The following is a 27,873-nucleotide window of genomic DNA, read 5'->3' as shown; positions in this document are numbered from 1 at the left end:
CGTCGCCCTTTGCCATCCTTACTTTTCTTTGACTTCTTCAAATGCAGCTGAACTCCAGCTGGTATTTTCTTGGACTTTGCAGCTGTTTCTGGTCATCAGTTCATTCCTGCAAACCTCTGAAGCTGAACAACAATGATGCTGCATTGCTGGCTGATCCCAAAAGGTTGATTCTGTTCATCTGGACGTTTTCAGAAACGTTTGCTCACTGATCAGGTGACTTCTTCAGTCTCAGCTGACTGCAGCTTTACAAGCTTACAAACAGCACATTTGCACAATGACTGAAAGCAGCAGCACCTGATATATATGATACTAATATAATACATATACATATATAATCCATACTAATGATGAAGGAACTGAGCTCACAGTCCATTGTTCATTCAGTGAACTACTCAGTTTATTTTGGGCCTCAGAAATGCTCACTCTGTTTGTACATCACTGTCAGCAATAGACTCATTCTGCTGTGTGGACAGGAACACATGTGACATCACTTCCTGTTTGTTTGTGACTGAAGAGGAAGAAGTTTACAAGGAATCATTTAGAAGAGTTTCAAACATCAACTGATTGAATCCATGAATCTGAAAACGTGTTTGTGAGTGAAAGAGACAGACATGTACAGACTGAACTATCTGTTCAACAGTCAGAGTGTTTGTGTAACAGGAGACACTCTTTACACTCCACTCAGCACAGGGACACTGAGGAACCACGAGACCAGAGTCTAAACCCAGGATAAAGAGTTTGAGTGAATGTGGTGTTGAAGGTGTGGAGGTGGATCAGAGTGTCAGAGGAGACTCTGTAGAAGGACAGAGTGCTAGCAGGACAGTCCACATACACTGCTGCTCTGTTAGAGACAGAGGAGGAGGAGGAGGAGGAGGAGGAGGAGGAGATGGATGTTTTTATATTATTGTGCCTGACATGACGAGGACCATCATCAGAGCAGCTCAGACTCCAGGACTGATCATTGTTTCCAAACACACAGTCAGCACTGCCTCCTTTCCTTCTGATGGTTCTGTAACTCACTGATATATAAACGTTTCCTCTCCACTCGACCTCCCAGTAACAGCGACCAGTCAGACCATTTCTACACAGCAGCTGTTTCCAATCATCAAATCTGTCTGGATGATCAGGATATGACTAAACCTCCTCCACATGTGTCACCTTCCTGTTGTTGTCAGACAGTTGGAGCTTTGTGTTCACTGTGTTTGTGTCGATTGTGAGTTGACAGGAATCTGATGGAGAGATCAAACACAATCCAGCTGCAGTTATTGATCCATCATCTGTTCATTGATTGACACTTTGATGATGACTCCTGAAATGATGAAGATGGTTGAATGTGTGCTGCTTTGTTTTCATGAATCCCATTAAAAACACACTTACACTTCCTCAGACCTGGTCTCAACCATCGGACTCCAGCAGGCTCCACCCTGAAAGGAGGAGGGGGGTCAGAGCAGCACAGTCAGCATGCACACATGGACATTACATGGCTCTCACACACACACTGTTACACACTGAGCTCAAAGCTCGGCTCCACTGTTTTATTCAAAGAAATCTACATTTATTTATCAGCACATTTAAAAACAGCTTGAGCCAAAGTGCTGCACAGAGTAGAGAGAAAATAGGAAACATACACAGTAATGACTATAAAGACTGGTCAGGATTGAAAGCTACAGAGTACAAATGTGTTTCCAACCGGCTTTTAAAAATGTCCAGTGTTGGTGACGACCTGATGTGAAGGGCGACTGTTCCAGAGTTTGGCTGCAGCCATCGATAAAGCTCACCTCTGTTTTTACGTCTAGTTCTGGTCAGAAGCTGCTTATCTGCAGACCTGAGGGCTCCACTTGGATTCTTTTGTTAAAGAGAGATAAGATGGAGCCAATCCATTCACAGATTTAAAGACAACCAGATCTGGAAGTGGATTCTACCACGTACTGGTAACCAGTGGAAGAAGCTGGTGATGGGTCGTCTAGCACAGACCCACCGCTGGAACCAGACAATTGATGAGGGAGAGAACTGTGACAGCGCCGTTCCTTCACTTGACCTCAGTCGCTCTCGTCTGCTCCCTCGTAACACTGCTCTTTATTGAGGTTAAATGAATATGCACAAGTTCATTAACATATGATGTCTTACACAGGTATGAACAAAGAGTACCAGTCTGTGCATAGTGTGTGTGTGTGTGTGTGTGTGTGTTCCAGATGTGACCCTGTGACCCCAAAGCTGGTGCTAAGAGTCCAGTGGTCCCCCTAACAAAGGGCTCTTATAGTTAACCAGACACAGAGCAGGTGTCCTCCTACACCAGGGGTCTCAAACTATCGGCTCGCGGGCCAATTGCGGCCCGCAGGACGATAGTTTTTGGCCCCACCTTAATATGAAAATGTAATGTTAGTTTGATAATGTATGACACTTTACAGTGTTGTGGGCGGAGCTGAATTAACCCACCAATCAGGGTGGGATATGGATCTCAGGGGACACCAGCCGGGCTTGATGCAAGCAGGGAAACATTTCTCAATGAGTCAAAGTTCCAGCAGCGTTGCCCTGGAGTGTTTCTTTCTTTCCTGTGCCTGGCTGGCTTCCTCCTTTCTATTGGGCAAACGCCGACATTCGCCCCAGCGCGCTGCGTTCACAACACTTCAAAAAAAGTTGTTTTTTTAAGTTGCTGCCCAGCGGGACATTATACGTATATAGATTTATATGTCACGGTGTCATTTCCGCTTCTTTCTCCTGTAACAACAGCCCGGCGCCGTGAGCAGTCGCCTTTTTTGCGCTCGCTATCCCTGCACTTTCTACCATCTGCAAACGCCACGGTGTTCGTGTCGTCATGAAAGACATGAACATCGAGCGTAAAAACAAAGGACACTGCTACCGGCTTTTTATCTGCCGATCGCCGTGCTACGGTTGCAAGAAAAAGAAGCAGAAATGACGTTCTCTACGCGTTGAGACGTTCCCCATCCGTCGGCTAAACGCTTGATTGAAACTTCAATGCGACAGTGACACCAAGTAGAATTATAAATGTCACATAGCCCCAAACATGTCTTTTTCAAAGCCTGCGGTGAAGAGAAAGGTTGGTGATGAGCACCGACAATTTCAGGAAAAGTGGGAAATGCAATGTTTCTTTGTTGAGCACAGGGGCACCCCGACCTGTCTCATTTGCACAGAGAAAGTTGCGCTGCACAAGGAATACAATTTGAAACGTCATTACACAACTAGACATGCTGATCTGGATGCAGAATACCAGGGAGACGAGAGAGCGAACCGGGTTGCCAGTCTTAAAACAGATCTACTGAGGCAGCAAGATTTCTCCAAGAAAGCAACCAAAGAGAATAATGCAGCAGTCGGAGCCACGTGGTTAGTGAGATGATTGCTAAAGCAGGGAAGCCATTCACAGAAGGTGCATTTGTCTAAAAGTGCATATTGCAGGCTGCAAATATAGTCTGTCTGGGAAAGAAAGGTCAGTTTAGCAACATCAGCCTTTCTGCCAACACCGCAGCAGATCGCATTTCTGACCTGTCAAGTGACATTTCTGACCAACTGTGTGAGAAAGCCAAATGTTTCAGTGTATACTCAGTCGCTCTTGATGAGACCACAGACATCACCGACACTGTCCGTGGTGTTGATGACAGTTTTGAAGTGATGGAGGAGCTGCTCACAGTAATTCCAATGCATGGCCAGACCACCGCTCAGCAGATATTTACAAGCTGTGTGATGCCATTGAGAATGTTGGTTTGCCATGGAAGAGGTTTGTTGGAATAACAACAGATGGAGCGCCATCAATGACAGGGAGGAAAAATGGACTGGTGGCACAAAACAAACTGGAAGAGGAAGGCGTGGAGGAGGCCATTGCTCTGCACTGCATCATCCATCAGCAGGTCCTTTGCAGCAAATGCCTGAAGTTTGACAATGTGATGTCTATTGTTGTGAAATGCATCAACCAAATCAGATCCAGGGGCTTAAAGCACCGAAGGTTCTGTGCTTTTTTAGAGGAAATGGAGTCAGAATATGGGGATGTGCTCGACTTCACTGAGGTACGTTGGCTCAGCAGGGGAAATGTATTAAAGAGACTTTTTGAGTTGAGAGCAGAAGTGAAGCCTTCATGGAGAAGGATGGAGTTAGTGTTCCTGTGCTAACTGATCCCAAATGGCTCATGGACTCAGCTTTTCTTGTTGATATGACACATGAGCTTAATGTACTGAACAAGACGTTACAAGGCCAGGGGCAACTTGTCAGTGCTGCCTATGACAACGTGAGAGCATTCTCCACAAAACTGGCGCTCTGGAAAGCTCAGCTCTCTCAGACAAACCTTTGCCATTTCCCAGCATGCAAGGCACTCGTGGATGCAGGCACACCATTCAGTGCTGACGAGTATGTTGATGTCATTTTGAGGCTACAGGAGGAATTTGATCCCAGATTTGCTGACTTCAAGACACACAGAGCCACCTTTCAAATGTTTGCGGACCCCTTCTCCTTTGATGTGCAAGATGCCCCTTCTGTGCTTCAAATGGAGCTCATTGAGCTGCAGTGCAACTCTGAACTCAAAGCAAAGTTCAGGGAGGTGAGTGGAAAAGCAGACAAGCTTGGACAATTTTTGAGAGGATTGAGCCCTAGTTTCCCTCGGCTTTCCCGAATGTTCAAGCGGACCATGTGCCTTTTTGGTAGCACATACTTGTGCCAAAAGCTCTTCTCCACTTTGACCTTCAATAAGTCCAAGTACAGGTCCAGAGTTACGGATGATCATCTTCAAGACATACTGAGGGTCGCAACTGCTTCCTCCCTCAGGCCAAATCTGGCTCGGCTATGCGAGAGGAAACGCTGCCAGGTCTCTAGCAGCAAGAAGTAGGCAAGAGAAGCCATGTTCAGAAGAACAGTTCATTTTCTCCAGTGTTCCATTCATGTTCAGAAGAAGGTTATAGAACTGTTAATACAGACATTTCAATCTAAATACAGTAGATATAGAAGACTGAAAAATATCTTATTATTATTTTATTTATGTATTACAGATTGATTTAATTTCTTATTAATTCTTAATTTGTTTATTTATTTTTCATATTTTGTGTTAAAAAATAAAAATAAAGAGATTTGAGAAGATTGGAATTTTTTAACCATGCCTTTCTTGTGGAAAACCTAATGCGGCCCAGCCTCACCCAGACTCTGCCTGCAGCGGCCCCCAGCTAAATTGAGTTTGAGACCCCTGTCCTACACCATAAATCAGTAAGAGAGGGTACGACCTCTCTCATGGCCCCAAGTGGTGTGTGCATGCCAGAGCACTCTGGAAGGCACACAGAGTCTTTACAGACTACTAAGGATCAAACCTCTATCATCATGCAATCGATTATACAACTCTAAGCATATATGAGTAAATATTATCATAAAATCGATTAACTAATGCTCATTTGATGTGAATTAGCATTATGCACTAATGCTAACACTTACTTTTTAAAAATTTGAGTAGCTAATGCTAACACTATTTTCCTTAACTTTAAAGCAATGTGAACGGCTAATGCTAACACTCTTTTCCTAGCTTTACTGTCACTACCCGATCCGTACCGGAAACCCGATCGGTACCCTGCATGCGCGAAAGGTGTCTACTTCCGGTCGAAGCATTTTACGATAGTTACAGGTCAGAGTATCTGTTAAGATGTTAAGAATAACAAGTATCTCTTAACATGTTTCCGATAATGAAACATTTAATGTAAAAATTCAAATTCAAATTTTATTTGTCACGTACACAGTCATACACAGTACGATATGCAGTGAAATGCTTGGACAACTGCTCGTGACCTAAAGAAAACAAAAAAGGAAAAGGCTATGAATAAGATAGGAAATAAATATGAAAAATTAAAAAGGGTAAATTTAACTAGGAAGGAATAAAATATAAATTAAGGTTAAAAATGAAATAACTGTACAACACAAATTAAAATGAAGGGTAAATTTAACTGGGAAGAATAAGATAAAATATATAAATTAAAGTTGAAAATAAAATAACTGTACAACAAAATATACAATATAGAACTATATAAGAATGTATGAAGAAATCTAAATATAAATAAATATATACACAATAACAGCAGCTGTACAAGTATTAACCGGAAATGAAGAATATAGTGACCAGTGTTGTGCAAAAACAAAGTCCAGAAAGTCCAGTGTTGTGCAATCCACATTATGTCTTGTGTCTAAGTGATGAAGTGAAAACAAAGTCCAGAAAGTCCAGTGTGTGTGTGTAAGAACCATATGTGTGGGTCAGTACTGTGTGGTGGTGTGATTGAGAGACCGTATCGCCTGCGGGAAGAAGCTCCTCCTCAGTCTCTCTGTGTTGGTCTTCAGGGAGCGGAATCGCTTTCCTGACCTCAGCAGAGAGAACAGTCTGTTGTTGGGATGGCTGAGGTCCTTCACCATCTTCCTGACCTTGGTCCAGCACCGCCTGCTTGTAGATTGAGTGCAGGTCAGGGAGCTCGGAGCGGATGGTGCGCTCAGCTGACCGCACAACCCTCTGTAGAGCTCGTCTGTCCTGCATGGTGCTGTTCCATGACAAAAATAAAAAAATTAAAAGATAGTGACAGATCGGGACTCCTGATCCTTACTGCGCATGTGCAGGGGTTTTCTTCTTCTTCTGTTCGTTTAATGGCAGTGTACTCCCCAGTGTACGAGGATACCGCCACCTGCTGACTGAGCGAATGAACCCTATTGTAAACTGAATTAGCGTCATTACAAACGTTTGTTAAATTTGATTTAGTGATAATCGAGTGTGTTTATGCTTGTCTGTGTGGAGAGGATTGTTGCAAAAGTGATGATAATGTCCGCTATCACTGTCAATTGCCAGTAAACACTTCATCTGGCTGCTGAATCTTCACGTGACATATTATAAAGTCTCTATTATTAACTCTGTCATTAGGCACCATTCTTCTTATTTTACGGCACTGTTGTTTAATCGGGGAACGCTTTCTGTTGAGGAGAAAAGCAAAAATTTGTTGCGGATACGGATTATTCATTGTTTAAATGTCCTGGTAGTCGAAAAGGAGGCAGAGCTGCTGAGAAATGCTAGGAGCTAACTGGGCGCTAACCGTATCATTCAAATATATTGAATGTCACAATGTTGGCAAAGAGAGGAAGTGACGTAAGATTTGTGCATGCGGGGTACCGATCGGGTTTCCGGTACGGATCGGGTAGTGACAATTACAGCATCTGAATTGCTAATGCTAAGTAGGCCGCCATTAGCACCTACGTCTAATTTAAGGAAAATACGCATTAGAACCTAATGCTCATATCGTTTTCCTTTGCTTTATAACAATGTGAGCAGCTACTTCTAAATAGCATTAGCTAATAACAGCAGTCTAATTTAATGTAAGTTAGCCTCATTTGCATTATAACGATGTGAGGAGTTAATACTAAGTATACTGCCATTAGCGGCTAATTCTAATTAGGGGTGAATAATTATTACCAGCTTATGCTAATATCGTTTTCTCTTCCCTTTTAACAATGTCAGCAGCTAGTGGTAGATAGGCTGATGCTAGCAGCTAATGCTAAAGCTAATTTGATGTGAATTAGCATTACATTAGTGAGGAGTTAATGCTAAGTAGACTGCCATTAGCAGGTAATGCTAATTTTAGGTGAATAGGAATTGGCAGCTAATGCTAATACCATATTTTCTTGCTTTATAACAATGTGACTAGCTAATGCTAAGTAGGTTGCCGTTATAAGCTAATACTAATTTGAGGTGAATTAGCATTATCTGCTTATGCTAACAATGTTTTTTCGTAATTTCTAACAATATGAGTACCTAATGTGAACTCTATTTTTCATTCAATTTTAACTTTTCCCCTGCGATGTGAAGAGTTAATGCTAAATAGGACGCCATTAGTGGCCAATTCTAATTTTAGGTGAATAACCATTAGTAGCTAATGCTAATACCATATTTTCTAATTTGACGTGAATTAGCATCCTCCGCTAATGCTAACTCTTTTCCCTTGCATTATAACAGTGTGAGCAGCTAATGCTAAGAAGGATGCTGTTATTAGCTAATGTTAATTTGATGCGAATTTAGCATTATCAGGTAATGCTAACACTTTTCCCTTCCCTTTTAACAATGTTTGCAGCTAGTGCTAGGTAGGCTAATGCTAGCAGCTAATGCTAATTTGATGTGAATTAGCATTATATTAGTGAGGAGTTAATATTAAGTAGACTGCCATTAGTGGCTAATGCTAATTTTAGGTGAATAGAAATTGGCAGCTAATGCTAATACCATATTTTCTTGCCTTATAACAATGTGACCAGCTAATGCTAAACATGTGCCGTTATTAGCTAATACTAATTTGAGGTGAATTAGCATTATCCGCTTATGCTAACAATGTTTTTTCTTACTTTTTGACAATACGTCATTAGTGGCTAATTCTAATTTTAGATGAAAAAGGATTAACAGCTAATGCTCATAATGTTTGCTTTGTAAGAATGACAGCAGCTAATGATACGAAGTCTACCGTTATTAACTAATGCTAATTTGATGTGAATTAGCATTATCCGATAATGGTAACTCTTTTCCCCTGCCTTATGACAATGTCAGGAGTTAATGCTAAGTAGGCTGCCATTAGGGGCTAACTCTAATTAGGGGTGAATAATTATTAGCAGCTAATGCTAATACCGTTTTCTCTTTCCTTATAACAACTTGAGCAGCTAATGCAAATTTGATGTAAATTAGCATTATATTATTGAGGAGTTAATGCTAAGTAGGCTGCCATAAGTGACTGTTTTCCCTTGCATTATAACCATGTGAAGGGTTTATGCTAAGTAGGCTCCCATTAGCAGCTAAAGCTATTTTGAGGTGAATAAGCATTAGTAGCTAACGCTAATACACTTTTCTCTTGTGTTATAATGATGTGAAACGTTAATATTGTTCTCAAACAACAGAATGAGAATGAAATATTGATTCTAACAGGGCCCATAAATAGAATTAGCCTATCAGCATTAGCTTATCAGAGTTTCCATCATGGTCACACAAATCCTTAGCAGAGCAAAGTGGCCTACTTAGCAATAGCTGCTCAAGTTGTAGAAAGCAAAGGGAAAACAGTATTAGCATTAGCTGCTAAATGTGCAGTTGAGAACAAATCTATTGTGAATTCAGCTGTGAATGTAGAGTTTCCAGTAAGCTTCCATTTCCAAATGTTAGCTGCTCCTGTCTGCCTCTTTGTCACACACACAGACTGAAATGATTCACAGCCTTGTTTCATCCTTCTGTCAGTGTCACTGACTGTCACTGTGACTGTGGACATACAGCATGGGAAACACACACATGGCTGATACTTGTATCTAAAGTTACAAAATGTTGTCTCTGTCCAAATATTACCTAACTGTAAGTCTACTTTTAATGAAACTCTCAACATATCAGTTATCATTAATGTTCCTGCAAACAGACTCCTTGGAGACCCCCTACATAAATATCCATGTACTATCCAGCTAGACTAGTGTGTCTGTCCCTGAAAATATTCCTGTATGTGTGATTGTTCATGTCTCATCTGCAGGAAACAAACAGGAAGTGAGTGAAGGACACAGGAAATGTTTCCAGCTCTTCCTCCTCTATCAGACATTCTCTCCATACCTGAGAGTGTCCAGTCTCCAGCCTGGACCCTTCAGTCCAGCCGACAGCAGCTTCATTCCTGAGACACCTGGATGATTGTAGCTCAGGTCCAGCTCTCTCAGATGGGAGGGGTTGGAGCTCAGAGCTGAGGCCAGAGAAGTACAGCATTCCTCTGTGATCAGACAGCCTGACAGACTGCAGACACACAAAACAACAATCTATCTGTTATCCATCTCTATGGCAGCATAACTAAGTGATGGTTCAGGGTCACCTGATCCAGCTCTAACTATAAGTTTTATCAAAAAGGAAAGTTTGAAGCTTATCGTCAAAGTAGAGAGGGTGTCTGTCTCCTGAACTCAAACTGGGAGCTGCTTCCACACCCAGTCCAACATAGCCAGGCTTTCTTTGCTTCTTTGATAAAACCTCAAATCCCAGTCAGAGATGATGAGCATCATCACAGTGATGATCATTTCTCTGTTAACCCAGGCTTTCTACTTCAGGATCTGTGCACACTCACAGAACAAGGAGACCTTTAAACATCTTTTCACTAAATGGATGGACTGAGCTCAGCCTACAGATGAACTGGATAAATAAAGATTTGACTTCAGTGTGCTCAGTGTTCCTGTCTATTCCTAACATATTCCTAACATGATAGCTGCACTTTAGAGCTCTAAAATTGGAACTGACACATATTTAAACTCCACATGTTACTCAGTACATTCAGTTCTGACACTCGCCCACAGTCCAACAAAGGAAACATGGAGATCACACCAGTTTGTCACCAAAGTCTAATTATTCCAGAGGGCAGTGTTGTTGTTGTTGTTGTTGATACAACTAAAGCTATTTTTAAGCAAAGTTGAGTTTTTTATCGTCGGAGTACTTCAAGTCTGAAGTATCACTTACACGCCTTACACGCTGTTGATGGCAGCAAACAAACCACCCAAACAAACAGCAGTGGGAGGCTTGGGCAGACCACGTTGGATCAGCTTGTGGGAGGAGTCAAGATAAACCAAAGAAAGACAAGCTAACAAACGCCACAGTGAAGTGAGTAGCTACAAACTTCAGGCCGATTAGTGTTGTTGAAGAAGTCGGTCTGAGGAACATTCTTAGGATCAACAAATGACAGCATGTATGAGCCTCCCTCAAGACTCACCATCACAAGAAGAACACATGAGCTGTAGAAAAAGGAGAGACAACAAAAGCCACAGCGTTACAACGTGCACCAGCTGTTGGTCTCTCTGGAGACTACTGGGCGTGGCTGGGTAACCATGGTTACCTGGGAGTTATAGTACATGATATTAATGAAGAGTGGGAGCTGCGTTCTATAGCAAACAATTTGTTATGAGGTAATCAGCTGATCTTAGTTTAACCGGAAGCCCTTCACAATAATTGCAAAGTCTTTATTTTGTCCAACTACCATCAGTTCGTCTGTACTGATGGTAACTTAAAGTCACACTAATGTCGTTTAGTTTGTATAGTTTATGTAGTAGAAGTATACTACAGTACCCTGATTACTGATAGGATAGATTTATGTAGATATACACCTTTGTGTTTAACATTACTGCATTATAGTACTGTGATCTTTGTCCTTATATATGGCTATATTAGCTATACTGATGTATGTACATATATGTACGTACATATAACTGGATATGTATCTTATGTATTCATCTTATTTGTCATGTATTTGTATTGTGTACTTCCTTTTTGTAAGAAACCACACACGTGATCACAGCCACAAGAATCAATCAGTGAAAGAATAAAGTGCCTCAATCCGAACCTTAAGCTCCTTATTCCACACGCTGGGATCATTTGGCCTTCAGTGGTGTTCTGGCTGACACACTGGAGTGACCGGAGTGCTGAAGAGTGAATCAGGCACACCAGTGTCATCCCTGATATCTCCACTACATTTAATCGTCCTTCAGCTTGTGGCTGCCGTTAGCTGGACTGCTAGTTAGCTGATCTGCTAGTTAGCCGGTGTGCTAGTTAGCTGGTGTGCTAGTTAGCCAGTGTGCTAGTTAGCCGGTTCGCTAGTCAGCTGGTGTGCTGACCAGCGAACCAGTAGGTTACAAGATGAGCTTGTCTGTCTGATGAGCCAGCTCTCTCTGTCTTGGTCGTTTTGTCCTTGGGCAAGACACTTCACCTACCGCTTACTGGTGATGACCAGAGGGGCCGATGGCACGATATGGCAGCCTCGCTTCTGTCAGTCTGTCCCAGGGCAGCTGTGGCTACAACTGTAGCTGCCTCCACCAGTGTGTGACAGTGAATGAATAGTGGAATTGTAAAGGGTCCTTGAGGGTCTCGAAAAGCGCTATATAAATGCAATCCATTATTATTATTAAGAGCATCTTTAGGCCTGACTGTGCTCATTCTTCCTCCAATCTCTCCTTACCAAAGATAACAACTACATCAGTATTAGCTCAATAACAATTTCTGCAATTCAATTGTGGACATTCATTTTTAAACCTTGTGTAAAACGATAAAACCTAAAAGTCTCAGTATTATTCTTTGTGCAAACAGCTCTTGCAGGTTACCCCAGACTTAGTAATTAAATAATAATAATAAAATTAACCTTTCCCTTGAGCAGCTGTTCAGGCTACTAAACTCATCCCAGAAATAACAAGTGACACCATTAATAGTGGAGCTACATTTAACAGGTGAAACTGATTTGACCTATAAGGCTACTGCAGTTACTTCTTATCAGGGTTAGTAGGGAAGACATCTGGATGAGGTAGTTAGTAGTATGTAGTTAGTACCGGGTGAGTCCCCTCCCCCACATCGGCACCAGAACCCTGTATTATCTACAGGGTAAGACGGCCTGTTTTATCAAACTATGGCCATTACTACTGTGATCATTTGCAGCCCAGTGTGCCACTCTCTCTACTGGGATGAACCACCGGAGCTCACCCAGTCATCCCTTTCTCTCAAGAAGAAGTGAAATAAATATATTTATTATGTTACGAGTCTAATATTCTTTAAATAAAACTGTAATGAATAAATCAAGCAAGAAGATTTGGTGGCTCCAAGTGTTGTAGAAGAAAAGATAAACATCTCATTTAGAGAAATCAGCCTTTAAAATTAAGTAAGTAGTGTGAATAAAAAACAAACAGCGAGCCAATCAGCAGTCGCCAATATCCTCCTAATTTCATTCACAAAGAAATCAAATATATATATTATGGGCCCAAAGGAGCATAAATCTTTAAATTAGGCAGTACATGAAGTATTTTTTTTAAATAAACAAAGACATGACTATAACAACTTTTAGTAATTCAGAGTCCAATTATCCACTCAAATGTGAATAAAAGTTCACTTGACAGCTTTATAAAAGTTACCTGTTTATACAATAATATAAGTCACATTTCAAATGATCATCTGTGGAAAAGTTTGAATCCTGACCTGAGAGTTTCCACTGCACACTGTGAACTCTTTAGTCCAGCGGACAGAAGCTTCACTCCTGAATCCAGCAGGTCAGAGTTACTCAGGTCCAGCTCTCTCAGACTGGAGGACTGGGAGCTGAGGACTGAGGACAGAGCTTCACAGCTTCTCTCTGACAGGTTACAGCCACCCAGTCTGAAAAATAAAAGGCAGTCTATACAACAAATACTCATGTAGAGCTTGTTAATACATTTCAAAACATTAAATCTTGACTTTCTATTTTTAAAGGAAACATAAACATACTAAGATACGACATCGTATGGATGAACTTTAATTAATAATTCTAAAAACAAATGTTTTCTGATCTGACCTCAGAGTATTCAGTTTACAGTTTAAACGTTGTAGTCCAGCAGACAGAAGCTTCACTCCTGAATCCTGCAGCTTTCTGATACTCAGGTCCAGCTCTGTCAGACTAGAGGACTGCGAGCTGAGAACTGAGGACAGAGCTTCACAGTTTTCCTCTGAGAGTTCACAGATGTTAAGTCTGAAGATAAAAACATGAATAAAGATTGTTGTTAAAGTGTAATCAAGGTGCAATAGCTTATTGCACTTATTGGTCATCTGGATCCGGTCTTTTATCAGTTCCCAGAGTCAGAACCAGACACGGAGAAGCTGCATTCAGCTTTTATGCTCCTTATATCTGGAACAAACTCCCAGAAAGCCTCAGATCAGCTGAAACACTCAGTTTATTTAAATCCAGGTTGAAGACTCACCTGTTCTCAGCTGCATTTGAATAAAGCACCAAATCCACACTTTAAGCTTAAATTTCAAAACTTACATTTAACTACTGATTTTATCTACTGTTCTGATTTTATCTGTTTTGATTTTATATACTGTTGTTTGTTTGTTTGTTAATTAGTTAGTTAGTTAGTTTGCTTGTTTTAATCAATTTTAAATCATGCTTTTTATTTGTTCTTGTTTCTAATGTCTCTGTAAAGCACTTTGAATCACCTTGTTGTTGAATTGTGCTATACAAATAAACTTGCCTTGCCTTGCCTTGCCTATTGTCTTGTGCTGAGCAGGTTAGTAAAACTTCACTTTAACTTGGAAATGAATAAAAATGCTATGAAACAAGGATAACTGGATAAAGACATAAACAAAAACAACATCAAACACACAAACAAACAGAACTAAGCAGAATACAAATTGATCTGACCTCAGAACATCCAGTTTGGTGTGTGGACTCTCCACTGCAGCAGACAGAAGCTTTACTGCTGAAGCCTTCAGGCTGTTGGTACTCAGGTCCAGCTCTCTCAGACTACAGGACTGGGAGCTGACCACTGACAACATATTTTCACAGCCTTCCTCTGAGACGTTACAGCTACTCAGTCTGTGTGAGAAAGGGAAAAAACAAAAACAAAAAAACCCAACAATATATGTGATCAAATTAAATTTGTTTATATGTTGAACCTTTTTTTTAAATTTTATTTTAAACCTATGAGACTATGAGTGCTACCAGTCCAGTGCACATGATTGGTACCTTGATGGTACCTCGCTCAGGGGTACCACAAGGTAGCTATTCGGTGGATTCGACCCCTGACCTTATGATCATGGGGCGACCACTCTGCCTACTGAGCTAATAATTCTGTGTACACTATCATACAATATTAACTAAAACAATTATTTTAGAAAATTTTAGTAATTCAATAATCATTATGCTCATAACCCGTGTATTGTGAGGAACACTGGATTTTAAACACTAGCTGTATAAAACTCTTCCTGTTAAAGGTGTGTATAAAGGAAATGAGCTGAAATCCTGTCTTCCTTCTCTCACCCCAACCGGTCGCAGCAGATGGCCCCGCCCCTCCCTGAGCCTGGTTCTGCCGGAGGTTTCTTCCTGTTAAAAGGGAGTTTTTCCTTCCCACTGTTGCCAAAGTGCTTGCTCATTGAGGGTCATATGATTGTTGGGTTTTTCTCTGTATCTATGAAGTTCCTTGAGGCGACTTTTGTTGTGATTTGGCGCTATATAAATAAAGGCAAGGCAAGGCAAGGCAAGGCAAATTTATTTGTATAGCACAATTCAACAACAAGGTGATTCAAAGTGCTTTACAGAGACATTAGAAACAAAAACAAATAAAAAGCATGATTTAAAATATATTAAAACAAACAAACAAACAAACAAACAAACAAACAAACAAACAAACAAACAAACAAACAAACAAAACAGTATATAAAATCAAAACAGATAAAATCAGAACAGTAGATAAAATCTGTAGTTAATGTAAGTTTTGAAATTTAAGCTTAAAAGTGTGGATTTGGTGCTTTATTCAAATGCAGCTGAGAACAGGTGAGTCTTCAACTTGGATTTAAATAAACTGAGTGTTTCAGCTGATCTGAGGCTTTCTGGGAGTTTGTTCCAGATATAAGGAGCATAAAAGCTGAATGCAGCTTCTCCGTGTCTGGTTCTGACTCTGGGAACTGATAAAAGACCGGATCCAGATGACCTGAGGGATCTGGAAGGTTCATAATGGGTCAGGAGGTCACTGATGTATTTTGGTCCTAAACCATTCAGAGCTTTATAGACCAGCATCAGAACTTTAAAGTCTATCCTCTGACGGACAGGCAGCCAGTGAAAGACCTCAGAGCTGGACTGATGTGGTCCACTTTTTTGGTCTTAGTGAGGACTCGAGCAGCAGAGTTCTGAATGAGCTGTAGTTGTCTGACTGATTTTTTAGGTAGACCTGTAAAGATGCTGTTACAGTAATCAAGCCTACTAAAGATGAATGCATGGACTAGTTTTTCCAGGTCCTGTTGAGACATCAGATCTTTTATCCATGAGATATTCTTGAGGTGATAGTAAGCTGACTTTGTTATTGTCTTAATGTGTTTTTCTAAGTTTAGGTCTGCATCCATCACTACACCCAAATTTCTCGCCTGGTTTGTGGTTTTTAGATGTACAGATTGAAGTTCTCTGGTGACCTGTAATTGTTTTTCTTTGGCGCCAAAGACTATTACCTCAGTTTTGTTTTTGTTTAGCTGGAGAAAATTGTACGGGGCCTTGGTCTCCTGGTGACATTGTGATATATATTTGTGTGTCATCTGCATAGCTATGATAGTTTATTTTGTTGTTCTTTATAACCTGTGCCAGTGGGAGCATGTAAATGTTAAACAGAAGGGGTCCCGAGATGGAACCTTGGGGAACTGCACATGTGATACTTGTCTGCTCAGATGTGAAATTACCTATTGATACAAAGTATTTCCTGTTTTCTAAGTATGTCTTGAACCAGTTTAGTACAGTTCCTGAAAGACCTGTCCAGTTCTCCAGTCGTTTGAGTAATATGTTGTGGTCAACTGTATCAAATGCTGCACTGAGATCCAGTAAAACTAAGACTGACATTTTTCCACTGTCTGTATTCAGACATATGTCATTAAACACTTTGGTCAGAGCGGTTTCAGTGCTGTGGTTCTGTCTAAAACCTGACTGGAAGGCATTGTAGCAGTTATTCTGTTTTAAGAAGTAACTGAGCTGTTGAGAAACTGCTTTTTCAATTATCTTACTTAAAAATGGGAGATTTGAGATTGCCCTGTAGTTGTTCATTTGTGTCTTGTCAAGATTGTCCTTTTTCAGTATAGGTTTGATTACAGCAGTTTTTAGTGATTCTGGAAACACACCTGATAATAAAGAAAAGTTGACGATCTGTAACAGGTCTGACTCTAAAGTCTTTGAGACCTTTTTGAAAAAACTTGTTGGCAGGACATCTAAACAGCAGGAGGAGTTCAGTTGACCTAAGATGTCCTCCAGGTCTTTGCTGTTTTTTTTTTTGTTTTTTTTCTTTTGGCCTGTCCCGTTTGGCTCTTTTGCCATCAGAATTGTTGTCTAAAGGCAAAGAAAGATGCCCAACGGATTTACTTTACCAAACTGACCATCCCAGCCTTGCCGTAATGGTCCATTTGATTCACCTTTAATTGTTTATTTTATTTTCACTTACTGAATACGGGACAGACTTGACTGAGGGAAAGAAGGGGAGAAAGAAAGAGGGGAAGAGAAACAGCTGGGAAGAGGGGCGGGGGAGAAGGGCAAAAGACAAAAACCAACAGAACGGGCAGAGAAAAAAAATGCATATCTCAATCACCTGGATCACCTGCTGAGAAAGAAAAAAGAAAGCAAGCAGAAGAGAACAAGAGTAATAGAATAAACAACATCACAATGATATATGGGAATATGACAGTAAATACTAAATGTTAAACATTATTGTGCAGCACATAAGATCAACAGAACACAGTGTGCTTTGAGGTAGGAGCCAAAAAGGGTGTAGTTTGTGGGTGTGATCACCCGTGTGTACACCTGTGAGCATGGACGCGCTTGTTTTTTGTTTTTTAAAAGGTTCCTTCATGTAATAATCTGCTAGAGGGTGTGGGGGGGGGCCACAGCCCCGTCCTCCAGGGTGTGAAGCAGGTGTGGAGGAGATCAAAACTCCAGACATCCAGAGGCCCCCAGAACACAAGAGACCATGGAAGACCAACAGAGGGGCAGCCGCGCCACTGTTCCAGTAAGAGCTGAGGAGAGTCCCAGATGAGGGCTCACTCAGCAGCCGCGGAGCAGAAGCCAGGGGGAGTTGCAGTGACGCGCCCGTGAGCTCCGGCGGCAGCCAGCTGCGCCTGAGTGACCGAGCCCCAGGCCGAGAGGCCGGGGGCACCCCACCTCCGAAGTGGCCCGAGCAAGCCCCAGGCTCCAGGCCCTGATAAGAGGCCGCCAAGGAGTGAGCCGGTGTGTACCCGGACGCCCATCCCCGGACACAAAGAACCACCAACGCACCGATGTCTGAGGGGGTCCGCCACTGGCAGGGGAAGTGGTGGTAGGGGGAGATAGGCCTCCAAACCTTGGAGGGCCTGAGATGTCCCCAGAGAGGTGGCGCCTGACACCCAACCTGACATATAGACACAGACATACAGGCACACACAGATACAAACATCCATTCCCACCCTCATGCTCTCATATGCACTTACTCCACACTCATCCAACGTGGAGACAAACATAAAGAGACGTTGTACACACGATCACACTCCCCAAGCGTACTCTACAAACCGGGTCTAGGTGCCCCCGCTCCTGGAGGGGGGAACAGCACCCAGACCCAGGTGGTGTTTCCCTTTTCCCTGCGGTGGGGGGAGGCAGACCGCCCCGACTCCGCAGCAGCAGGAAGGCTCCACACTCCAGACCGCAGTCGGACGGCCAACTCCTCCTCCTAGTCCTAGCCCCCCTGCTCCAGTAGGTCGCAGCGAATGGGGGTGAGAGAAGACTCCAAACCTCCCTCCACCCGCTCATTGTAATGTTGATGCATGTGTGTTCTAAGGTGCATTTAAAACCCAGGAGGGCTTGGAGCTACCTGCCAGAGAGCAGCAGGTAAGCGCATGGTCCCTCCTGCTAGCCCTCAATTTCTACGTGTATTTAAAATTGAGAGGTGGGCAACGATGCCAGGGGTGGGGTGTACACCCTGATGGTACTTTGGACTCCGTGTATCGTGCCCACCCCCAAGATCCTATATGTACAGTGGGGCAAAAAAGTATTTAGTCAGCCACCGATTGTGCAAGTTCCCCCACTTAAAATGATGACAGAGGTCAGTAGTTTGCACCAGAGGTACACTTCAACTGTGAGAGACAGAATGTGAAAAAAAAATCCATGAATCCACATGGTAGGATTTGTAAAGAATTTATTCGTAAATCAGGGTGGAAAATAAGTATTTGGTCAATAACAAAAATACAACTCAATACTTTGTAACATAACCTTTGTTGGCAATAACAGAGGTCAAACGTTTACTATAGGTCTTTACCAGGTTTGCACACACAGTAGCTGGTATTTTGGCCCATTTCTCCATGCAGATCTTCTCGAGAGCAGTGATGTTTTGGGGCTGTCGCCGAGCAACACGGACTTTCAACTCCCGCCACAGATTTTCTATGGGGTTGAGGTCTGGAGACTGGCTAGGCCACTCCAGGACTTTCAAATGCTTCTTACGGAGCCACTCCTTTGTTGCCCGGGCGGTGTGTTTTGGATCATTGTCATGTTGGAAGACCCAGCCTCGTTTCATCTTCAAAGTTCTCACTGATGGAAGGAGGTTTTGGCTCAAAATCTCACGATACATGGCCCCATTCATTCTGTCCTTAACACGGATCAGTCGTCCTGTCCTCTTGGCAGAAAAACAGCCCCATAGCATGATGTTTCCACCCCCATGCTTCACAGTAGGTATGGTGTTCTTGGGATGCAACTCAGTATTCTTCGTCCTCCAAACACGACGAGTTGAGTTTATACCAAAAAGTTCTACTTTGGTTTCATCTGACCACATGACATTCTCCCAATCCTCTGCTGTATCATCCATGTGCTCTCTGGCAAACTTCAGACGGGCCTGGACATGCACTGGCTTCAGCAGCGGAACACGTCTGGCACTGCGGGATTTGATTCCCTGCCGTTGTAGTGTGTTACTGATGGTGACCTTTGTTACTTTGGTCCCAGCTCTCTGCAGGTCATTCACCAGGTCCCCCTGTGTGGTTCTGGGATCTTTGCTCACCGTTCTCATGATCATTTTGACCCCACGGGATGAGATCTTGCGTGGAGCCCCAGATCGAGGGAGATTATCAGTGGTCTTGTATGTCTTCCATTTTCTGATGATTGCTCCCACAGTTGATTTTTTCACACCAAGCTGCTTGCCTATTGTAGATTCACTCTTCCCAGTCTGGTGCAGGTCTACAATACTTTTCCTGGTGTCCTTCGAAAGCTCTTTGGTCTTGGCCATGGCGGAGTTTGGAGTCTGAGTGTTGGAGGCTGTGGACAGGTGTCTTTTATACAGATGATGAGTTCAAACAGGTGCCATTCATACAGGTAACGAGTGGGGGACAGAAAAGCTTCTTATAGAAGACGTTACAGGTCTGTGAGAGCCAGAGATTCTCCATGTTTGAGGTGACCAAATACTTATTTTCCACCCTAATTTACGAATAAATTCTTTACAAATCCTACCATGTGAATTCATGGATTTTTCTTTCACATTCTGTCTCTCACAGTTGAAGTGTACCTCTGGTGCAAATTACTGACCTCTGTCATCATTTTAAGTGGGGGAACTTGCACAATCGGTGGCTGACTAAATACTTTTTTGCCCCACTGTATGTGTAATGAGAGTGTGAGTAATGTGAATGTCTAAGTTGTGGGATAAAATTGAGGCAGAGGCAGCCAGAAGGGGACAGAGGGGGGGGGGGGGGGGTAGCCTCCTCTGCACCCTGGTGACATACCCCTACTCCAAGGCCCTGCATGTGTGGGTGGTTGTGGTGGAGCGGGAAGAGGGAGGCAGCTGGAGATGGGGAGGGAAGGAAGGGAGGGGCAAGTGACCCCTCCCTGGGGCCAGCTCCCCCGCTGACCCCAGTAGGCACCCCCATACTCCGCGACCCGCCAGGGAAAGGGGGCCCAGGCCCATCCAGACCGGGCCCAGTGCAGCAGCGCCGCCCGGCCCCACAGAGCCCGGGACAGTCCACCCAACCCCACCACAGAGAAAACTGCACCCACCCCACCATCCACTCATCTTCCAGACTACATAAGACAATAAACACCCAGGCTGAGATCTTCCTCCACCTCTCCTGTATCTCCCCCTCCTGCAGAGGGAGCTCCTGAGGAGAGGAAAGCTCCTGCAAGATGTGACAATCTCCCCCACCAGTTGAAGAGCCCCCCAGGTGGCTCAACGCACCGGCGGCACCCTGCTCCAGGGCTGGGCCCCCATGCACCCACCCGCCCACAACCCCAGCAACACACCAACCAGGACCCAAGCCCCCGAGGCCCGGTCCGCGTCCCAGCCCAGAGACGGCGCGCCCCCAGAACCTCACGCCCATCCCGAACCCACCCAGGGGCAGCCAGGCTACCAGGTCAGTAACCCACGTCCGTCAGCACAGACCCTCCCCTAGCCCCGCTGCACGCAGCCGCGAGGAAACAGTCACCTGAGAGCCAACAGAGCCCCCAACCGGACATGACTGCTACCCCGGGTTGAGCCCCCAAGGAAGATGCCTCCGGGGAACCCCCCGACGCCCTAAGCCTGTCCCTACCCCCACACCAATCACAACAGTGAAGGCGGGACCAAACTATGACCCCCCACCCCCACTAGGTGATGGAGCTGATCAAAGGAGCCCAGAGCAATTGATCTGATGTGGTGGCAGAGGCTGTATCAAGACTAATGTAATCTAATAGATAATTTCTATATTGGTTAGAATTAAGATTATTTTTATTTTTCCAGTTCATGAGGACTGTTTTCTTGGCTATGCATAGGGCAGTGAAGACCATATGGGCGATATTCTTTTCTGAAGTGACATTATCTAAGCTGCCCAACAAACACACTAAGGGGGAAGTTGGAATGTTACATTTCAGACACTTCGATAAGTCTTCACATATCTCGCGCCAAAACTTCTGAACTGGTGGACAGAACCAAAGAGCGTGGATATAATTGTCCGGTGAATTGGTTTGGCAGTGTGAGCAGTTGTTGGTAGACGTAAAGCCCATCTTGAACATCCGATGACCTGTATAGTGCACTCTATGTAATATTTTGTATTGAATTAATTGAAGACTGGGATTTCTAATTAGATGAAAGGTTTTTAAGCAAATCTGAGACCAGAAGTTTAGGTCTAAGTTAACTGATAAATCCGCTTCCCATTTTGCAATAGGAAGTGATATTGATTCATCTGTTTTAGAAAGCATTCTGTATATTTTGGATAGTAATTTGGGGGGTTTAAGAGTAAGAAATTGAACCACACTTGGTGGTGTTTGTAGTTCAACTTGACCCGGTTTAAATTTCTTTTTTACTATGGATTTAATTTGTTGATATTCTAAAAATCTTTTCTTGTTGATCTCATATTGTGTAACTAGTCTGTCAAATGAAATAAATTCTGTTCCTTCTAGTAAATGTTCTAAATATTTGATTCCTTTATCACTCCAATCTGAAAAGTTTATCATATTATTGTTTTGTAATATGTCAGGGTTGTTCCAGATAGGTGTACGTTTGCATGGGATTAATGAAGACGCCGTCAATTTTAGAAACTCCCACCATGCTGTCAGAGAAGAGCTGATGTTGATGCTTTTAAAGCATTCATGTCGTTGGATGTTTGAGCTGATAAATGGTAGGTCTGAGATCTCTAGATTATTGCAGAGTGCTTGTTCTACATCTAGCCAAGGTTCATCTAAGAGGGTGTGTTTTAGCCATCCTGAGATAAACTGAAGCCTGTTGGCTAAGAAGTAGTGCTGAAAGTTAGGCAGTTCTAGTCCTCCTTTATCCTTGGTCTTTTGTAGTGTTTTTAAGCTTATACGTGGGGGTTTATTTTTCCAAAGGAATTTGGACATACATGAATCTAGAGATCTGAACCAATCTTGTGGCGGTTTAGTTGGGATTATTGAGAATAAATAATTTATTTTTGGTAAGACCATCATTTTTATAGCGGCAACCCTTCCCATGAGTGATATGGGTAGACATTTCCATCTAGCCAGATCATCTTCTACCTTCTTTAAAAGTGGGATATGGTTTAATTTAGTTAAATCTGCAAGCTTGGGAGAAACATTAATACCTAAATATTTTATATTTCCCGATTGCAGTGGTGTAGAAGAGGAATTATGGAAGGAGCAATTAATCGGTAGGACTGTAGATTTTGACCAGTTAATTGAGTAATCTGATATTCTTGCAAAAGAGTTTATCAATTCAATCACCCCAGAGATATTGGTTTGTGAATTTTGGAGAAAGAGTAACACATCATCTGCATAAAGGCTGATTTTATGTTCCACGTTCTTGCATTTTATGCCCTTAATTACTGAATTCTGTCTAATTGCTGCTGCTAGTGGTTCAATAAAAATTGCAAATAGTGAAGGGGAGAGTGGGCATCCCCGCCTGGTGCCCCTCAAGAGACAGAAGCTGGAGGATGTCTGGTCATTTGTTCTAACACAAGCTGTTGGGGAATTATATAATATTTTTAACCAGTTTATGAAAGAGGATCCAAAACCAAATTTGTGTAAAGTTGCAAATAGAAATTTCCAGTTAACTCTGTCAAATGCTTTTTCTGCGTCTAAAGAGAATATTGTAGTTTCTAGGTTTTTACTGTATGAGTAGTCTATCAAATTAAGTAATCTACGTGTATTTGTTGATGAGTGCCTACCTTTTATGAAACCAGTTTGGTTAGGATGAATTAAGAGGGGGGTTATTTTCTCCAGTCTCTTTGAGAGAGCTTTGCAGATTATTTTAAGGTCTACATTTATAAGGGATATTGGACGATAGCTTGAGGGATATACAGGGTCTTTGCCTGGTTTTAGCAGGAGATTAATGTTTGCAGAATTCATATTTGATGGAAGTCTGCCCTTTTCTTTAATTTCCAACAACGTTCTGTAGAAAACTGGTGCTAGAATCGACCAGAATTCTTTGTAGAATTCTGCAGGAAAGCCATCTGGACCTGGAGCCTTATTATTGTGCATACTTATCAGAGCTTCCTGGAGTTCACCTGGTGTCAGTGGTGAATCCAGTGCCATTGCTTGAGTGTCCAATAATTTTGGAAGAGTTATGTTTTCCAAAATCTGATCAATTTCTTTTTTAGATGGGTTTATTTGTGGTGAATACAACGTTTTATAGAAATCCCTGAAAATGTTGTTTATTTGTATCGGTTCATATAATGTGTTCCCAGATGAATCTTGAACAGCACATATAGTTGTTTTTTCTTTATTTATTTTTAGCTGGTTTGCTAGAAATTGACCGGATTTATTACCATGTTCATGATTTTGTAGGCGTAGTCTTTGTACTAAGAATTTTGTTTTTTTATCAATTATCTCATTTAATTCTAGTTTTGTTTTGCGTATTTTGTTCAATGTTTCCTGATCTTGGTGGGATGCGTAGGCTTCTTCTAGTGATTTGATGTTTTTTTCTAATTCCTGAATATTTTTATTTTCTTTTTTCTTTTTATGTGATGAGAAAGAAATTATTTTACCTCTCATCACAGCTTTCCCTGCTTCCCATAGAACAGAAGCTGATGTTTCGGGAGTGTCATTATAGTCCAAATATGAAGTCCACTCTTTTTTTAAAATATTTAATAAAGTCTTCATCTTTAAGTAGTGATATATTAAATCTCCAGTTTTTTCTTGGCGTAGTATTATTCTTGTGCATTAGTGTTAAAGATACAGGACCATGATCGCTGACAGCTATAGGATGAATCTCAGTGTCTGAAATGTCGTTCAGCAGTGAGCTGCTGACCAAAAAATAATACAGACGAGAGTAGGAGTGATGGACATGTGAGAAAAAAGTATATTCCTTACTGGTGGGGTGAAGGGAGCGCCATGCATCGCAAAGACCAAAGTCGCTCATATACTGTTTGATTATATTTGTGGACTGCCAATTGCGCTGAGTTCCCGCTGTATTGAGCCTATCCATGTCTTCATTTAGTCCAAGGTTGAGGTCACCTCCAAGAACAAGTGTGCCATCTAAGTGTTCAGAGAGTGCACTGAAAAAACCGTGAAAGAATGAGGGATCATCAACATTTGGACCATATACACTTGCAATACATAGCTTTTTTATCAAGTATAAATAGTTTAATGATTAAGAATCTGCCCTCTGGATCTATAACTGTATCGAGTACTGTGAAATTAATATTTTTATGTATTAAAATTGCTACTCCCCTTTGTCTAGAATTATAACAAGCTGAGAACACATTAGGAAACTCAGGTGTTTTAAGTTCATTCGAACCTCTAAGAGGTCTGTGGGTCTCTTGTAATAGGACAACATCGGCCTGTAGTTTGAGTTGGTTAAATATTTTTAACCTCTTTTCTCTGGAGCCAGCTCCATTTATATTCCATGTAATGAACCTCAGTGTACCCATAGATGTTTGTGTATAACTAGGGATGTATGCTGTGTGCGTCGCTTAGACAGGTGGAGAGAATACGTCACTTGTTCATAAATAAAGAGAAGGAGAGAGAGAAAAAATGTGTGGCGAGATGCTCCCTGAGTCTGAGTTTGTGTATGCATAGTTACTAATATGAGTAGGCTTGGCTTAAGTGTGTGTGTATCTTATATGATTGTGTGCGCTGTCTGACTGAAGTAAAATGTGCTGCCGTTGAGCGCATGGTGCGTATGTGTCGAAATAAAGGATGTTTGTGGATGAGTGTCGAAGCAGGTGATAGAGGCAGTGAAAGGAATAAAGAAAGAAACCAAGGACAGGGGTGAGCAGCATAATACCAAGAGGGGGAAAAGAGAGGGGAAAAAAACAAGAAGAAAAAACAAAACAAAACGTAAACATTCCAATTAAATCACTGACGGAGAGTGACGGTGTTAATTCTGCTATGAAATCACACTTTAAGATGCGATTTGATACTGGTAAGTTAAACAGATGTTAATGCAAGTTAGTGTGAGTGGATAGGGAAATGGTGTAGCTGATTCTTATCTGGTGTGAGGTTAATACAGCCACGGAGTGATGTTGGGGTCGCGGTGGAGCTGTCCGTCCACGTACAGCCGGTGCACAGCGATGACAGCGCGTGAGCCCTTCTGGATGAAGCCGCGTCGGATTGGGAAGAGGACCCTGCGTCGTTCCAAGATCTCTTTGGGGAACTGGTCATTCACGCTGAAGTCCGTTCCTTTTAATTCCCTGCCGCGGCTTTTCACGTGTTGCTTTTGTTTGAAGTGGCCGAATTTGGCCACGATAGGACGTGGTCTCCCGGCCGTAGCCCGAATGGGGCCGAGGCGATGTACCCGATCGAAGACGATGTTCTTCACAGTGTCCTCCGGCAGCTTCAGGTGGGTTTTGATGAAGCTTTTTACCGTGGTCTCCGCGTCCTCTCCAGCGGCTTCTGGAATACCAGAAAATACCAGATTATCACGCATGCTACGAGCTTGTAGATCGATAACTGTTTCTTTTATTTTTTTTATTTTCTCTATTGAGCTGGGTAACATTATCTGTGAGACATTTCACCGACTCCCTTAGCGTGGCATTTTCAGCAGCAAGCGTTTCCACCTGCTGCTGGCTGTACTCCAAGGATTCTCGCAAGCATTTAAATTCTCGGTGAAGAATCTCCACCAAGGACAGCCTTGCGTCGAAACTGGACAATCGCTTGTCGATTGACTCCAATATGTCGGCAATATCTTTGCCGGCTGGCGATGTTGAGCCGGGGGAATCTGCCGGGCGTTGTCTTTTCGACGACGGCGTCTCAGCTTTGGCCGGGGAAGCTGCACACGGGGTCTTCTTCATCACGAGATCCTGAAAGCACTGATCGATGTAATCTTGGAGAGTCTCTAAACTCTCCTCGTTGTTCTCCAGGGTGTTGGAGATTATTTAGACAAATAGTGTTAGTTATAAGACAATTGATAAGTGTATTTGGTAATGCTGAAGCTTAAATGAATTTGTTCAAATCTAAACTACCATTTGCTTTAATTTTCCGCCAAAATCTCCGGCGTCTGACGTCAGTTACAACATGAGTCGCTTACCTTGTCCGTCACTTACCTTGTCCGTCACTTCCGTCACGCTCTGTCTTTGCTCAGGTCTTTGCTGTTAATTGGGTGAAACTGTTTCATGGTGTTTAAACAGTTTTTTGGTGGACACAGTACATATCCTGGATCTGCTGTTGATGTACCAATTGCTTGTCTAATTTTTTGGATTTTTTCTGTGAAGAATTTGGCAAAGTCATTGCAGGCCATGGGCGAATGAAGTTCAGCTGCCACTGACACAGGAGGGTTTGTTAGCCTGTCAACTGTAGAAAATAAGACCCGAGCATTATGGCTTTTTTTAGTGATGATGTCAGAGAAGTAGGACCTCCTTGCACTCCTCAGTTGTAAATTATAATTGTGAAGTTTCTCTTTATAGATGTCATAATGAACCTGGAGGTTTGTTTTTCTCCATCTGCGCTCAGCTTTCCTACACTCTCTTTTTTCATTTTTCACTAGTGTGGAGTTTCTCCATGGAGACTTTTTCCTTCCAGAGATAACCTTCACCTTCACCTTAATGGGAGCAATAGTGTCCATTACATTTAACATGTTAGCATTGAAGCTATTGACGAGCTCATTGACTGACCCTCTGGACAGGTCAGGTGTTAATGGGAAGACCTGCTTAAAAATTGCACTACTGTGTTCAGTTATACACCGTTTTGTGATCACTGTTGTTGATATATTTATGTGGGCTGAGATTTTACTTTCAAAGAAAACACAGTAATGATCAGACACGCCCACATCAGACACAGTAACCTTTGCTCAGATGCAAATGCTCAGGCCCTTGGAGATCAGTAGGTCAAGAGTGTGTCCTCTATTATGTGTGGCCTCTTTTACATGCTGAGTCAGCCCAAAGTTGCCCAGAGTGTTACTCAGGTCTTTAGTCCCTTTGTCCTGAGGGTTGTCCACATGGATGTTAAAATCCCCAGCAATAATTACACAGTCAAAATCAACACAGATCACAGACAGCAGTTCACTGAGGTCATTAAAAAAAGTCTGTGCAGTATTTGGGAGGCCTATAAACATTAAGAAACGCAACTTTGGATGGGGCCTTCAGCTGTAAAGCCACATATTCAAAAGACTGAAAACTTCCAGGAGATAGCTGCTTACATTGAAATGATTCATTAAATAAGACAGCAACCCCTCCTCCTCTCCTGCTCGCCCTGACCTCACTGATAAAACTGTAGTTAGGAGGGGTCGTCTCGATGAGAACAGCTCCACTGTTACTTTGGTCCAACCAAGTTTCAGTTAAAAACATAAAATCAAGGCTGTGCTCAGTGATTAAATCATTAATTAAAAATGTTTTCCCAGCTAAAGATCTAACGTTTAATAAAGCCAACTTAAGTGTTTTAGAGGTATTACTTGTCCCCTCGTGTTTGGGAGCAGTCTGTGGCACACAAGGTATGTTTACTATGTTTAAAGATCTTTTAGAGTGCAGCTCTCTGTGTTTTGACCAGGCCACATGTCTCCTTCTGT

The 27,873-nt window shown here is 42.4% G+C and overlaps 1 protein-coding gene across 2 annotated transcripts in view; it reads right to left on the bottom strand.

The window, feature by feature from the left end:
• Window positions 1-375: 375 nt before the first annotated feature.
• Window positions 376-27,873, bottom strand: part of LOC145423945 (ribonuclease inhibitor-like) — a 141,627-nt gene continuing 114,129 nt past the window's right edge. The window contains exons 1-3 of one of the 2 annotated variants that reach the window (XR_013904893.1): window positions 9,581-10,330; window positions 1,378-1,424; window positions 376-1,229 (exon numbers count right to left, since the gene is read on the bottom strand). Coding sequence is in view for 1 of the 2 variants with exons in the window: in XM_080296769.1 (XP_080152895.1) it covers window positions 1,135-1,229 (95 nt within the window). In the remaining variant the exon portion in view is untranslated. Of the gene's footprint in view, window positions 1,230-1,377; window positions 1,425-9,580; window positions 10,331-27,873 lie in introns of those variants that run through there. The other variant, XM_080296769.1, reaches the window with a different exon arrangement.

The sequence above is a fragment of the Astatotilapia calliptera genome, chromosome 3, assembly GCF_964374335.1.
Source record: "Astatotilapia calliptera chromosome 3, fAstCal68.1, whole genome shotgun sequence".
NCBI lineage: Eukaryota > Metazoa > Chordata > Actinopteri > Cichliformes > Cichlidae > Astatotilapia > Astatotilapia calliptera.
Note: the sequence above shows the minus strand (reverse complement) of the source record. Positions and strands in the feature narration are given on the sequence as shown.